Source organism: Acinonyx jubatus, chromosome B4 (assembly GCF_027475565.1).
Source record: "Acinonyx jubatus isolate Ajub_Pintada_27869175 chromosome B4, VMU_Ajub_asm_v1.0, whole genome shotgun sequence".
Lineage (NCBI taxonomy): Eukaryota > Metazoa > Chordata > Mammalia > Carnivora > Felidae > Acinonyx > Acinonyx jubatus.
The window spans coordinates 38786163-38803284 of NC_069387.1; the positions used below are offsets into that span (position 1 = coordinate 38786163).

At 36.0% G+C, this 17122-nt stretch overlaps 1 protein-coding gene across 5 annotated transcripts in view; it reads right to left on the reverse strand.

Moving 5' to 3' along the window:
* Positions 1–590: 590 nt before the first annotated feature.
* Positions 591–17122, reverse strand: part of CB4H12orf4 (chromosome B4 C12orf4 homolog) — a 45802-nt gene continuing 29270 nt past the window's right edge. For all 5 annotated transcript variants that reach the window (XM_015061418.3, XM_015061417.3, XM_053225735.1 and 2 more), the window contains 5 exons: positions 13590–13664; positions 9800–10002; positions 2545–2602; positions 1895–1962; positions 591–1302 (listed from right to left, as the gene is read on the reverse strand). In XM_015061418.3, the coding sequence (XP_014916904.1) occupies positions 1210–1302; positions 1895–1962; positions 2545–2602; positions 9800–10002; positions 13590–13664 (497 nt within the window). In that variant the 3' untranslated portion in view covers positions 591–1209. The remainder of the gene's footprint in view (positions 1303–1894; positions 1963–2544; positions 2603–9799; positions 10003–13589; positions 13665–17122) is intronic.

Consider the following 17122-nt stretch of genomic DNA (forward strand, 5'->3'; position numbering starts at 1 on the left):
GAAGAGTTTCTATAAGTTACTACATTTAGGTCTTTAGGTATACTAACAAGAGTGCTTTATGTTCCTTGGAATCAAGATATACCATCTTATCATGATGTCAAACGTCCTCCATTTCATTTCACTGGCCGCTTACAACATCCATATAACTTGGATTTGAGGAAACTATTGCTTTTGTAAATGTCTTTGCTTAATGTAGCCACTACTCATAGCAAATGTGTTACAGATGTTATAAAAATGTTGTAGATGGGAGAAATAAGTGACATGTGGCATCTAAGCAGGTAGGAAAGACCATAGAAAAGGAAGACAGAGCAGAGAAAGAAATGGGCACATAGTTATCAAAAATGGAATGCAGGAAGTAGAATGGTTAAGGAAGCTGAGAATGCAGGAAGCAGGATGGAGAAATAAAAACGATCCTTGTTGTCTGTCATAATGTTGATGAGCACTAAAATCCTGCCAGGTGCTGGTTTAGACTAACTTTCTATTAGGCTTGCAAATAAGCATACTATTTTCCTAGCACATGAAATGTTATTAATAGACAAGGGCAAGGTCAATAATATAGAGAAGATGAGACAGAGGTAAAGAATCCAAAGTCTTTTTCTGACTCATTTCTTTTTCTTCTGACTCTTGTAAAACTTTAGGAAGAGTACAATAAAAACAAGTTTTACAAACAGGAGAATTTAAAAGAATAAGCATGTCTGTTTCATAGGCTTGTGTTTCCACAAAGATTTTCATGAGAAATCCATACTTGAAATGCGTATCTCAATGTCTTTTAATTTTCACTTGGCAAATAAGGTAAAGGGAAGATTTTATTTATATGGCTGATTAAGTCTTGCACTAGATAGGATTCAAACCTTTTGGAAAAGTCAAATGTCTCCATGAAAATGTAATCAACAATCTCCTACAGCAAGTGTCCAGATATGATATATAGGATGTTTTAACTTACTAATATTCACAGTGAGGACATAACAGTAGAAAGAAAGATTTCTTTCAAAAAGGCATTTTAAGAGTAAATATATAAGTAAAATGTTGATCACTAGACTATACAGTATATGAATTTTTGGAAGGTTTCACAGACATACATCATGATTTGATTTGTGGCTTGGAATGCAAGTTCTCTTTCCGGGCATCTTTTGCTTGACAGAAGCCCAGCACAGCTCAGGTTCCTGGAGAGTTTGGCAGTCTTCTGCCAGAGTGTCAGTCTCTAAGGGTTCAGTGCTTGGACGTCAGAGTAAGCGTTGATGACACTCGGAAGATCTGGGGGAGCATGTTACTAAGTTGATAGAACATTTCTTCAGAAATACTCTGTAAGAGGTAAAAAGAAAAGTTCACATCTGTTAAATCATCACTTTTAAAAAAAATTTTAAAGTAACTTAAAATATGGAACTAATCTTGGATATGGAGAGAGATATATGAAAATTCTCTTTCATGACTGAGTTAACCACAGGGTCATGGGGCAGGGGGTGTTTTTCTGGCTCAATCTTCTGAGAATCTATGTTGTTTCTGTCAAATAATAAGTTTGATTGCCAGAAAAATTCCTAGATAGCTCTAGTGTAATCAGTAACAAAAGTACCACTACCTTTGCTAAGCTCAGTACAGAATACAGAATCATTTTCTGCTAATGCCCTTTTACATGGACTCTTCAAGATCTATATAACATAAATATGGGGAAAAAAACAAAAGATGAGTCAAATACATTTTTGGCATTAAATAAAAGATCCCTTGAGTGGTAGATGCTGACATCCCTGACAATAAACTAAATGCCTTTATGGAATCCAAACACTTCTCTTAACAAATAGAAAGCTGTTAGTGTTTTTATATTATGTTGAGTTTAGGGCAGTGTGCCTAGCTATATCTAGGAGCAATACTATAGCAAAGATCTATTCACATAACACACCTGTGGTACCAGAAACTGCACCGTCCTGGAAATACCTCCATCCCAAGAAGCCATTTCCATCATGAAACCTAAAATAGAACAACACTTTGCTGAATTATGAATTTTGGTCTTCAAACCTACAAGTCCCTTATGGAAATAAACTGAATTATCATTGTGGGGCTTTGTGTCCTTCTTTTTCAGGTAGCCACTAGTGTGTAGGCGAGCCAAGATCCAAAGACCAGATAAATTTCTACAATCCTTAATTCTCCATGCCAGAGAGGTATAACATAATTTTGTCAACGTATTCTCATTTAGGATTTCTCAAGTCCTATTTAATCTCCATACAATGAAGCTAAAGCAGGTTATTAAAGATTAATTGAAGATGTGGTTCTATTTTTTTCTTTTTAAGAAAATAAAAAGGCAATAGAGAGCAAGCTATAATCAGAGCAAAATATAAATAACATCCAAATATTCCTGTATTTCAAGAGGGCCAGAGATTTATTTTATGACTGGAAAAAGATAAGTAAAACATATTTGTTTGTTAAACCACTTTTAACTGAGGTACGAGATGACAGAGGTAATGTTCATATTCTTTCTCCTGGGTTGATCTTGTTTCAATATTTGGGAATAAGAAATACAGATCATGTTGTTAAATATAAGGTTATGCTCACCTTTGACACACTTGAACACCAGTTCTGCTCTCCTTAAGCACCATGGTATAGTCATTTCCTAAAAACAGAACCAAAACATATCATATGTTTTTAACAGAACTCGGTAAGAAAAAAAAAATCAGATCTTAATTTGTCTATAACATTGACCATCTACTTTGCGAACAGGATCAGGCAACTTTTGGCTAACGTAAGCTGGATTTCTTCTGGTCTTTAGGTATATAACTCCTTATGGCTGTTAGACTATATCTGTGGAATACAAACCAATTTAATTATCCTAGTAAGTGTAATTAAAAAAATTAAACATACCCTTAAAACTTTCTAGAGAATTAATTTTAAAGACAAATATAAATGACATAAGAACTCCAACTACTCTCAACTTTAGCATGAATAACTCCATTAAATTGTATTAATATTTGAACAGTGCATTAAAATGCTTTTATTGTATACATATGAAAGTAACAGAAATAAACATCCCATTCCAGCCACCTACCAAACCAAATGCATCCATTTTTCTAAAAAAAGCCCCCACCCCACGGCTCCATTTTAATAACCGACATGAAAAGACATTTTACTGAGAGAACCTATGACTTTATTTTGAAATGTTTCCTGACCAAATATGGGCTTTCCCCCCTATCATTTAAGGAACTAGATGAATTAGAAGCCTTAAAGAGAGGCAGCTATAGAATCTGATCTTCCAAATACCCCATGTACCTTTATTGAATTTAATCATAATGCTGTCAAATTGTCATGATCTCAAAAGGATTTTTATTTGCTGTCAGTTCAAAATAAACCCTGAATACATTTTTAATCTTTCTACTGGGTGCATTAAATGCAGTACAATAAACAAATAATTTAATAACCAAAAAAAAAAAAGAGAAAGAATCACTATTGATACCTTATTATTAACTAAAGTTCACAGTTTATGCAGATTTCCTTTGTTTTTACCTAAGATGTTTTCTGTTCCAGGATCACATCCAGCATACTACCATATATTGAGTTATTATGTCACCTTAGGCTTGTGAGTTTCTCAGACTTCCCTTGTTTTTGAGGAGTCCTGGTCAGGTAATTTATAGGATGTTTTCTACTGGGATTTGTTTGATGTTTTTCTCATGGTCAAAATGAAGCTATCAGTTTTGGTGGAAAGACAACAGAGGTAAGGTGCCATTTTCATAACATAATTATGTTACGATCTCAGAGTTTGTGGGTTCAAGCCCTGTGTCTGAGCTGTCAGCTCAGAGCCTGGAGGCTGCTTTGGATTCTGTGTTTCCCTCTCTCTTTCTGTCCCTCCTCTGCTTGTGTTCTCTCTCTCTCTCTCTCTCTCTCAAAAACAAATAAATAAACATTAAAAAAAAAAAAAAAAGGAAACAATCCCATTTGCACCACAAACTGTAAGATACCTAGGAATAAAGCTAACCAAAGAGGTAAAAGACCTGTGCTCTGAAAACTAGAAAACACTGCTGAAAGAAATTGAAGAAGACACAAAGAAATGGAAAGATATTCCATACTCATGGATCAGAAGAACAAATACTGCTAAAATGTCTATACTACCCAAAGCAATCTACACATTTAATGTAATCCCTACCAAAATACCACCAGCATTTTTCACAGAGCTAGAACAAACAATTCTAAAATTTATATGTATACATATATGTAATGAAACATTTCTCAGCCATAAAAAAAGAATAAAATCTTGCCATTTGCAACAACATGGATGGAGTCAGAGAAAGACAGTCAGAGAAAGACAAATACCATATGTTTTCACTCATATGTGGAATTTAAGAAACAAAACAAATAATCATAAGGGAAGAAAAGAGGCAAACCCATAAACGACTTTTTTAAATAATTTTTTTAAGTTTTATTTATTTATTTTGAGAAAGAGATAGCATGAGTGGGGCAGGGGGAGAGAGAGAGAGGGAGAGAGAGAATCCCAAGCAGGCTCCACACTGTCAGCAGAGCCTGATGTGGGGGTCAAACTCATGAAATCATGAGATCATGAAACCAAGAGTTGGAGTCACCCAGGCACCCCTCTTTTTTTTTTTTTTAAAGTTTATTTATTTGTTTTGAGACAGAGAGATCGGGGGAGAGAAGGGGAGGAAGGGGAAGAGAGTGAGTCCCAAGCAGGTTCTGCATTATCAGCTCAGAGCCCAACATGGGGCTCGAACCCATGAACCATGAGATTGTGGCCTGAGGCAACACCAACAGTCGGATGCTCAACTGAATGAGCCACCCAGGTGCCCCAAGAAAGACTGTTAACTATAGAGAACAAACTGATGGTTACCAGAAGAAAGGTGCAGGGGGATGGGTTAACTGGGTGATGGGTATTAAGGAGAGCACTTGTTGTGATGAACACTGGGTGTTGTATGTAAGTGTTGAATCACTAAATTGTACACCTGACTAATATAACACTGCCTGTTAACTAGAATTTAATAAAAACTTAAAAAATTTAGAAAAAGGAAACAAAATTCCAATAGCATTTCTCACAGAGCTAAAATAAACAATCCTAAAATTTGTATGGAACCACAAAAGGCCCTGAATAGCCAAAGCAATATTGAAAAAAGAAAAACAAAACTGGAGGTATCACAATTCTAGACTTCAAGTTATATTACAAAGCTGTAGTGGTTCAAGACAGTATGGTATTGACACAAAAACAGACACATAGATCAATGGGACAAAATAGAAAGCCCAGAAATAAACCCACAACTATATGGACAATTAGTCTTTAGCAAAGTAGGAAAGAATATCCAATGGGAAACAGACAGTCTTTTAAACAAATGGTGTTGGGAAAACTGGACAGCTACATGCGAAAGAATGAAACTACACCACTTTCTTACACCAATATGCAAAAATAAACTCAAAATGGATTAAGGAACTAAATGTGAGACCTGAAACCAAAAAATCCGAGAAGAGAGCACAGGCAGTAATGTCTCTGACATCGGCCATAGCAACATCTTTCCAGATATGTCTCCTGAGGCAAGGGAAAGAAAAGCAAAAATAAACTATTGGGACCACATGAAAATATAAAGCTTCTGCACAGCAAAGGAAGTAACCAACAAAACTAAAAGACAACCTATTAAATGGAAGAAGATATTTGCAAATGACATATCTGATAGAGGGTTAGTATCCAAAATATATAAAAAACTGATATAACCCAGCACCCCAAAAAACCAATAATCCAATTACAAAAGGGGCAGAAGACACAAATCGATATTTCTCCAAAGAACACACACAGATGGCCAGCAGACACGTGAAAAGATGCTCAACATCACTAATCACCAGGGAAACGCAAATCAAAATCACAATGATACCAACTCACACTTGTCAGAATGACTAAAATTAAGTTCAAGAAACAAGTGTTGGTGAATAGATGGAGAAAAAGGAACCGTCGTGCACTGTTGGTGAGAATGTATGCTGGTGCAGTCATTGTGGAAGACAGTACGGAGATTTCTCAAAAAATTAACAATAGAATTATCACATGATCCAGTAATCACACTACTGGGTATTTACCCAAAGAATACAAAAACACCAATCCTAAGGATATATGTATCCCTATGTTTACTGCAGCATTATTTACAATAGCCAAGCTATGGAAACAGCTCAAGAGTCCATTGATTGATGAATGGGTAAAGAAGAAGTGGTATATATACACAATGAAATATTATTTAGCCAAAAAAAGAATGAAATCTTGCCATTTTCAATAACATGGATTGATCTAGAGAGTATAATGCTAAGTGAAATAAGTCATAGAAAGACAAATACAATATGATTTCACTCATATGGAATTTAAGAAACAAAACAAATGAAAAAAGGAAAAAAAAAACCCAGACAAACCGAGAAACAGACTCTTTAACTATAGAGAACAAAGAGACGTTTACCAGAGGGGAAGGCAGTGGGGGTGAAATAGGTGAAGGTGATTAAGAGTACTTATCATGATGAGCACTGAGTAATGTATAGAGCTGCTGAATCACTATATTGTACACCTGAAACTAATACAACACTGTATGTTAACTCTGCTGCAATTAAGATAAAAAAATGTCAACTGTGGTTACAATTACAGACAATACTTTCTAAAAAGAAAATGGCCATACTTCGACTACTCAACTTGAATCTTCTGATTAGGATAAGGTTGAACTGCAAAGGTGATTAAGATTTAGTTGGTAGATGTCTTGAAAGTTAGATATCAGAAATATTTTCTGAGTTTATGCACCCATGGGAGAAACTGAAAAACTATTCTTTACTCTCAAGTATGTGCCTCTGAGGTATCTGACCTACTCCTATTAATCAGTTTCTCAGCCATTACCTGAAGGTGAGGAACAGTCTGGCTATCTTATTTTTCGCATTCAAAAACAATCACTTTGGGAAACTATTTGGTTGTATATACCAAAGATAAACATATGCATGCCATGACATCTAACAATTCCATCCCTAAGTATATATCTAACAGAAATATATGTACTAGAATGTTCATAGCAGCATTAGTAATAATAATCAAAACCTAGAAACTACCCAAATGTCCATAAATAGTAGAATGGCTAAATAATTGTCTAGTCACACAGTGGAATAATATATAACAGTGTGAATGAACAATCTATAACCACAGACAATAATATGAGTAAATTTCACAAACATAATTATTGAGCGAAAGAAGCCAGATACAGCAGTATGTACTACAGAAACAAGCCTAAGTAATCTATGCTTTTCAAAATGAAAAAAATGGTTACCCTCATGGAAAGAGTGTGGTTTATGTGACTGGAAGGCGGCATGAAGGTGGCTTTTTGGGTGGTGTAATGTTCTGTTTTATGATCTGGGTATTGGTTACATGGGTGTTTAGTTTGTGAAAATTTGAGCTATATGCTTATGTATACTTTTCTATATGTGTACTGTATTCTAATACAAATTTAAAAACAACACCTTCATCAACCACAGTTATAATAACTAAACCCTAAGTCCCAAATTATTCAACTGGTTAACAGTAAAAAATAAAAGGAAATCGGGAACTCTGGATTCTTGGCCTGCAGATTCATTGTACATCTATTAGGTTAGATTGGTTCCAGTACCTTCAGATCACAAAGATCTACAGAGTTAAACTGGTGAAATCAGGATGTCTTTCTTCCCACTGATAGAATATTTGTTCTTTTCCTTTTTTTCTTTTTTGAACACTGCAATTAATTTCTACAGCTCTACCACAGAACATGGGCTGTTGCAGACATCATCCTCATTCCTGTGCACACACTAAAATGTGGTAACTGAGTGTCTAGAAACTGTTTTGTTAGAGGAAGTAAACAACACTTGAAAATGCTCTGGGGCCCTTGCATGAAAGCTAAAGCAAAGATTAACTGTATATCCTGTGCAGTGTTGTCTGAGTTCGTAGAATAAACCTCCTGACCCGAATGGATGTTTAAATACAACAAATGGGAGGATCATGGCTCAATATACTTTTGTGAATTAAAATGGACACTTTGGAAACAAACTTAATGTCCTGCAGCTGGCTGTCCCGATTTAAAACATGTAACTTTTGTAACATTGTGGGAGAGGGAATGCTAGTAGTATCAGATGTCTGGAAGTAAATCCAAACTTAGTGACTTTAGGAAATACTGTTTTTGAGGTTGTTTCCCACCTACATATAACCATTTTTATAAACTGGTTAACCAGGAGTCCAGCTGCAGGAATGTTTGGATGTTTCCTTGCAGCTGGAATTCATCACAAACTTTTTGTTATTCTCCAAAGACTTTTATAGATGGACTAGTTAGTGATGATAACTTAACAGTGGCTAAAAATTCCTGATGGAATTAAAGCTTTATAAAGTGACAGTCGAAAAAATCCCAAACAAACCACATTTGTCAATTTCTCCTGCTACCATATTAGGTATAACTGAGGCTACAGAAGTGAGCGGAATGAGAAGTTAGGCAGTCTGATGCAGCTCTCAGGATGGAGCCAGAATTCTCTTCATCGAAACAATGTGTCTGATGAAAATAAAAATGGGCTGAAAGGGGAAAATCATGTAAAATCACCTCATCTTACCTGGAATTGATTTTGTGTGCTTACATAGGGTATTGCATCTAAAATGAAGCCTTTGCTAATGAGTCTAAGTGTTTTGCTCTAAAAAGTAGCATTTATACATACCCTTTACTTTGGGAAATACCTTTTAATAATGAATGGCCAAACTTCCTTCCTGGCATTCAGGATTTGCATTAAGCCATTTTGCTTAAAAAAAAAAAAAAAAAAAAAAGCCACCTCAAAACCAGCAGGCACCAAGTTGATGACATGGGCCTTTCATCACCAGGTTGACCACTGGCTCTCCCAGAAGGACTTGCCTACATCCACTGTGCTGAAGCTACTTTGTTTCTCCAGACTATTGAAAGTTGACCTTTTAGTCTTTGTATGTATTATCTCTTCAGCTTATCCCCTCTAACCAGTTTGTATGTGGATGAGAAGGAAAACAGGAGAGAAAGCAAACAGTCATGGAAAGATTTTTTTTTTTTCAAAATATACAATAATGCACAGTACATAATAAAACGAGTGAATGGTTATGCCACATTTTAATTGTAGAAGCCAATACTTGAACTGCCCAAAGAGCATCCTTGGGAGAATGTTAAAACGAGGCTGGCTTCTTCTTGTCATCTAGCATCTCCTTCTATTGCCTATTAATGCATACTCAGAGAATGCAAACTAACTTTTTAAAATTTATTTATTTTGAGAAAAATAGAGAGAATGGGAGGAGCAGAAAGGGAAAGAGAATCTCAAGCAGGCTTTGCACTGTCAGCGCAGAGCCCGACATGGGGCTTGAACTCACACACCAACTGTGAGATCATGACCTGAGCCAAAATCAAGAGTTGGACACTTAACCAACGGAGCCAGTCAGGCGCTGCAACCCCCACCCCCAAGAATGCAGACTAATTTTAATCTTAGTGTAAGCCAAATATAAATGTGGAGAGAAATCTAATGCCACTTAAGACAAAAATGGAGGAAGAGGGAGAGAAGGGGGAGGAGTAAGGGCATATGCCTTATCCAAAGCTAAAGATGACTTTATTTTCTCGTTTGTGTACTGTAGGATAAACCCAGAATTCTCTGAACATAAATGGTTAAGGATTATTCATTGGTTTGTATCATCTGTCACTCAATGCTATTAACCAGATAGGAGATACAAAAGTGCATTAGTTTTTAAAAAGTGCTTTTAAAATGTAAAGTGGATTTTATTATTATTACATATTAAGGGTTAACATATTTATAAAATTATGGTATTTTTGTATCTGCTTACCTCTGACATATCATGCACCAGCAAGAGAGGTATGCTTATTGTTGTGATGTCATGGGTACAGCAAACCTTGAGTATATTTCGGAGTCCCATAATGGCAGGATCTCGAGCAGTGATGTTTCCCGATTTCACATTGTCATCCACACAAAGGTGGAAAGCAACATGTATTTCAGAGAGATTAGAATGCCGTGTAATATAAAATTCTCCTGTGAACACCAAATGCAATCATGATTTTCAAATGCATCAATCGCTTTCAGCAATAGGGTTTATAAATAACTATAATTAGGGAAGTCAATGAGCTGAACTAGTAGAGATATATCAGGAACCTATATGTTGAGCTCAGGAAACAAATATGGCCATTGCTCCTTAATTCTTGGAAAGAAGGTGATAAAAAAAAAAAGAGACAATAGCCAATTTTGCATAGGTTCATAAACTGGTATGAAGTGATCACCAAGTAGTAAGTAAATCAAATGAGTACGCACATCTATTTTGACGTAAATGCTCAAAATGTCCTACTTAACTCAAAGTGAATATGTAAAAGCAGGCTGACTACCTGTCTTGCACATACCCTAAAGCAGCAATTCTCCATCTCAGTTTCTGGATCTAACCTCCCTCCAGTTAGTGGCACGGAACAGAAACATAGAAATTGCCCTTAGCTACTTTATCTCAGTATCTATTCCCTACTCCACAATACACTTCACCATCAACTACTTTCAGTAATACCTCCGACAATTTTCTCAAATCTGGGATACTCAATTTATTGCTATTACCCTAGCTCGAGCTACCATCATCTCTCACCTAGGTTTTTGTCATAGCCTCTTAATTAATCTCTCTGCTCTCAGTCTTGCCTACCTACAAACCATTTCCACATTTGCGGCCAAAACAATTTCAGTATAAATCAGATTATATCGCTCATCTACTTCAAATCATCCAACAGGCTCACACTTCATTCAGAAAACAAGCCAAGCCCCTTACTGTGGTCTGCACAGCCTATATGATCTGAACACTGCCCATCTTTCTGACATCTGTTGTCTCACCCTCTCTTCCTGCCCAGCCACACAGGCTTTTGTAAAGTTCTTCAAACACGTAGAACTTGTTCCCAAATCAGGGCTACCTCATCGAAGTTTTCCCCCAAGATTCTTATATGGCTGACTTCTTTTCACCAAAGATGCCTCAGATCAAAGATCACCTCCTCAGAGAGATCTTCTTTGACAATCCTATCTGATAGGATACTTCTCACATATTCTCCTTTACATTGTTCTGTTTAATTTTCTTCTCAGCACTGAAATTCTTTATTTGTTTGAGATTAAAGAGACCATTGTTTATGCTCAACAACTACAGGGATTTTGTCTATCTTGTTTAATGTTCTATCTCCAGCACATAGAATGGTTCCTGGTACATAGGAGGTACCTAATAAACAATTGTTGAATGGCTGGATGAACAAATGATTATAGACTGAATGCTGGAGCAGCATTTATCAAACCTTAGAATTCATGCTTCCTATAATTACTCCATTTTGTATGGAGCCACACTAGCCATCAGCCTGTACATTCTGCAGCTTCTGTCAAAATAAGTATATAAAATATACAAGCATATGAAGAATATGTTTTTACAAATACACATGCTTCCTTGGAAACTCTGATATGAAAATTCTAGGAAAGCTTTGCTCTTCTAAGTACTACACTTTCATCACTAACCCATGCCTTCACAAATTCTGCTTCCACTTGCTTCAAAGTCATTACCTTAGGATTTTATTTATAAATACATGTATGCTTAAAAGTATTTGATATACTTTAGCATAGTGTTAATTCATTTGTAGTTACCAGTGTTGGTAAGCTATACCTATAGATGCTAGTGACAGGTCCCATGCAAAGGTCTTTTTTTTTTTTTTTTTGACTTAACTAGACAAAAAAATAAATAAATAAAAAATTTAAAAAAGGAAAATTGTGTGGTGGCAAGTATAGTTATGATTTCCTTGGAAGGCAATATAAGAGGCAGACTGTTTATCAGAAACCTGGCAGACTGTATGAGACAATATCCTTCCGGGCCCAGTGAAGTGCATTACCCCCTCAACTCCTACTGATAATTTAGATGAGGGAAGTCACAGCATTAAATATGGGCTGCGGTCCAGCAGTGAGGCAGATGACTTAGTGAACAAGTCAGGTGCTCCTAATCCCCAAATTGGCACTGCTTTGTTTGACCTTACATGACTTGTCTCTTGGCCTCATTTTACCCAGTACTGAAATGGGGGTCATGGAGCGGGCAATGGTAATCAAAATAAGATGATATAGAAGAAAAAGGACTAGACTGGGTATTAAGAAGATTGGATCTCTAGCCTTTATTGGCTGAGTTGATCTTGGGCAAATAAATTCAATTTAAACTGTACTTTGTATAAGAAATGCAAAAAATTATGCCTGACTGCTTTCCTTATAAAGTTGTTGTGAGAATTAGAGGATATAAACTGTAAATACTTAGGTAATGATCAAGTAAACCTACTGGTGAAAATATATAAATAAAACTATTTTCCTTTGCAACTTAAAAACTTAAAAGCATATGTGACTTGGGTCTTTCTTCATCTCCTGTAAACTTTCTGGCTGTGCAGGCATCCCCTAACTACATGGAAATTCAGATGCTGTTAGCATATCTAACTGAATAGTTTGATACCCGTTTCTAATGCGGACTATGACATAGTCTCCTGATTTGGTAGTAATAATGCAATACTAACTTATAGGCTTTTCCCAAAAAGGAGCAATGAAGGAAATAAATATAGCAAGAAAGAAGTAAGTTGAAAAAACCCCACACATCAGTACCTCCGGAATAGATAATAAGATTGGCACATTTTAAGAAAGCCACAAAATATGGATGATTTAAATTAGGGATCTGTGAAGAGAAATACAATAAATCCTGTCTCAATGAAGGTATTTTTAGATAGAGAGGAGGACAGTTTCCTGTTCCACAAAGTGGAGGAAACAGCGTGTGGTGATGCAATCCTGCCTCTAACATTACCCACGAAGGTAGGATATCTGAAGGTGGGAGGAAATTCGGAAGCTGATGACCACAAGCTAACTGCCTGGGACTGACAAGACGAATACCAGAAAGGGGCGTGCTACCTGCTTACATTAAATGGAATGTGACCTACACGGGAGAAAATTTGGGGCAGAAAACGTGAGGAAACAACCTATTGAGGAAAATGCAAGCTTGAAATAATTAAAAGCTTACAAGATTTCATGCTTGTGAACAGATACGTCTTCCTTGTCATACCCTGTCATATAAACACTACTAAGCATCATCAGAATGAATTCAATCTGGAAGAGGGCCTGAATTTCCAGTTGATAAACAATATGCCAAAAAATAATAAAGGAAATCAAAGAAATGGGAAACAGGAAAATTTATGGGGAAGTGGAAATAAGAAATTATATGACTCATGTTCTGTCTACAAGTTCAACTCTTTATATCTCTAGTATTGTTTGTATTTCAGAATAAAAATGACTTCTTGGTTCATTTAAGGAACAATATATAACAGAAGAAATTTAAAATAGCAAATATGAGTAAACTTTTGCAACTTTGAAAAATTTTTCTTGTATGGATCTAGCAAGTCAGTACTAGTATGAGAATAAAGATTTAAATTGCAGAACATCTGTGAAAGCATATTATGTAGATACAATGTTGTTTCAAAGTAACACATTGACAAACTTTTTATAAGAACTTAAATTTCAGAACTTGTATTTCAAATCTACGATCTCCATGTATGTGATTCTTAGAAAACTGCAATTTCAAGTAAAATACCACTTACCAGGTAAAATATTTAAATAGTTCCTGTCAGAATTTTTAGCCTTATCGTCACTTCCTCCATTTCGGTTTCCAGAATCTATTCATAAGATAATGCAACATGAAAGAACATACAACATATGAGAACACATTACTTCTAGTACTCCCCAATCAATCACAATAACAGCAAAAATGTTCTAAGGATAGCTAGTTGCCAGGCATTCTGACATACGTTTTACATGCACAGTCTCATTTAATTCTTACAAAACCCCTAAAACCACAGCCTTACAAGGTAGGTACTATTACTGTCTTCATTGTATATGTGAAGGAACAGAGGCTTACATAAGTTAAGTAACTTAGCCAAAGATTCACAGTTAAGTGGTAGAACCAGGTCTTGAACTCATATACCCAGAGTCCAAATCCTATGGTCTTAACCACATTACACTTGCCAGCACCCTATTTTTCATCGGGAGGTTCAGGGCACTAAATTAACTACACATAAAACAACTTCGTTAAATAGTTGTAGTGTGGCCATCTTTATTTTTAGATTCTGAGTCACTGTTGTTGATATAACTTGTCCAGGACTCCAAGCAAATGGCGAGTAGTACCAGGAATCACTTGATATATAGCCCATTCTGCAATCTGGGGTTACTTCTTATCCACACCATATACAATGTATTTCAAACAGATATGTGAGACTTTGTTTCAAATGGAACATTTTTTAAAATATAATTTATTGTCAAATTGGCTAACACACAGTGTGCTCTTGGTTTTTGGGGTAGATTCCCGTGGTTTATCGCTTACATACGACACCTAGTGCTCATCCCAACAAGTGCCCTCCTCAATGCCCAAATGGAAGATTGTTTATTAGGTATTCAATAGTTAATCTTTTTTTCTAGAAGGCATGATATTATTTAGAAGGATAAATATTGGTAAAATAAGACATCGCAATTGACCGTACGTTATTATACTTGGACACACATTATTTTATACACGTACATCTATTTTTAACAGATTTCTTATAAAATTCAGGGCACCTGGGTGGCTCAGTCAGTTAGGCGTCTGACTTTGGCCCAGGTCATGATCTAGCAGTCTGTGAGTTCGAGCCTAGCCTCAGGCTCTGTGCTGACAGCTCAGAGTCTGGAGCCTGCTTCCGATTCTGTGTCTCCATCTCTCTCTGCCCCTCTCCCTCTCACACTCGCTCTCTCAAAAATAAATAAACATTAAAAAAAATTTTTTTAAAGATTCAGATGTATCTTCTACCAAAACTTGAAAATGCAGAATCAATATTAGCATTCAAAGCAGCTATCTTTAAGAAGGTATCTGTGTATTTCAATTAAATACAAAACTATTTTGGAAAGGCTGTCAGCATCAGAAAATCACTTGAAAACAGAACTTCAAAAGGGTAACTGAAAATATCAAGGGGAATTATGCTTTCAAAAGTGTTCTGAATGAAAGTAACTTCATATAATCAGTAATGAATAATTGGCCCAGAAAACAAATGATAAAAAAGGACTCTAATAATTTTGTTCACATGGGGTATGAACAGACAGAATTCCTACTAAGTGAATAAGAGAGAACAGTTCATAGTCTATTCCCCCTCCATGTTTTCACTAACACCTTGCAATACTAAGAAAATGACTTTTTCACTTAAAAAAATGTACATAAAACGTGCACAGAAAACTAAATTGCTTTTGGCTTGTTATAATGGACTGCAGAAACACAAAGATTCTAATATAATGAACACAGTAAAAACAAGTGATGGAGTGCCTTAGAATAAACAAGTACTTGAGTATCGGGATGTAAATGGGTAGAACAAATATGTGGGCATGCACAGAAAAGGAAAAGATGGAGAAAGCATTTTCACAGAACTCTTCTATGACAACATGTGGGTTCCTTTAAGAAAGTTGTGTTTTATAAACCTACTTGTTTCACTGACTCACTTAAACCACAAAATAGTTGCTTGAACAAGAGCAAAATAATACCATGATTTACACACAGTGCCTTAACCGTATGTGGTTTGAAAACTTCCTGTCATTTGCTACACACTTTGTATCTCTCATAAATATACTTAGAATCCTCCTCCTTCTCCCACACCTGTCATCTCAATCTTCATGCTTTTAGTCACTACTAAGAATAATATTAAAATGTTTCTGATCACATCACTGCTAGTTTGAATGAGATAGAGGAAGAAGATGGTAGAAGAATAAGAGGACATACTGGAACTTTCTGAAAGGTCCTTTGTTAGGATACATTTCTGTATGATTTCCTGACACGTGTCATATGTAACACACAGTGCCACAGCAAAGCTACAGTTATCTGGAGTGGGAATATAAGCTGGTGGCACTGTTATGGAGGGCAACTGCGAACACTATCAATATTATTATAAATGCATGTCCCCTTTAACACAGTAATTTCTCTTAGAAGTCTATTCCTAGAGATAGGTTCACACATGCGTGGCACTATATATGTAACATGATTCATGCATTATTTGTTATAATAGAAAAAATGTTGGGATGGATTAAGTGTCATCACAGAACTGATTAATAACTGGATACCTTGCAATGGACTATACTACACAGCAGAAGGTATAAGGATGCTCTTTATGCACTGATACAACATGATGGCCAAGATAAATATTCAGTAAAAAAAGTCAAGTGTGGAAAAGTGTGCAGAGAAGGATGCCACTTGTGTAAAAGGGAAAATTAAATAAATACATACACACATGCACTGATGTGTACATAAACATATGTCTGGAGGATACTGGGCAGCACTGGCTGTCTCTGGGGTGGGAAATGAGTGCCTGGTGGACAATTATGAAGACTTTCACTGTATGCTCTTTTATACAGTTTGAATTGGGAATCTTGAGACTGTTTTACCTATTTAAGAAATGATTAAAAAATAAAACTTTTTTAAAAAAAGGTCTATTGAATAAATACGGAAACTATAGTGAATGCTTACCAAGGTTAAGTCTAGAAAGCTACATTCTAGCATCAGGAGAAAGTGAGAAATTCTACAATTAATACGGGAAGAGGAACAAAGACAGCAAGCAAAGATAAAATAGTCTCTTTGCTCACTACAAAACACAAAACATAGGAACCAAAAGTACTATCAAATGGTTTCTTTTAAACACTGCAGTTGCAAAATAAACCAACAAAAAAGACATCCAAGTACATAAGCTGATTTAAAAGTTTGACCAGCCGTACTTTAAAAACCTGCCATATTTTGGGGCGCCTGGGTGGTTCAGTCGGTTGAGCGGCTGACTTCGGCTCAGGTCATGATCTCGTGGTCCGTGGGTTCGAGCCCCGCGTCAGGCTCTGTGCTGACAGCTCAGAGCCTGGAGCCTGTTTCGGATTCTGTGTCTCCCTCTCTCTGACCCTCCCCCGTTCATGCTCTGTCTCTCTCTGTCTCAAAAATAAATAAACGTTAAAAAAAAATTAAAAAAAAAAAACCTGCCATATTTTATTTCCTGGGCAAGACATCAAGTTTTTATAAAAAAAAAATAAATTAAAATGCTGACTATGCATTCCAGCCATATGAGAACGTGCATTGTTATTT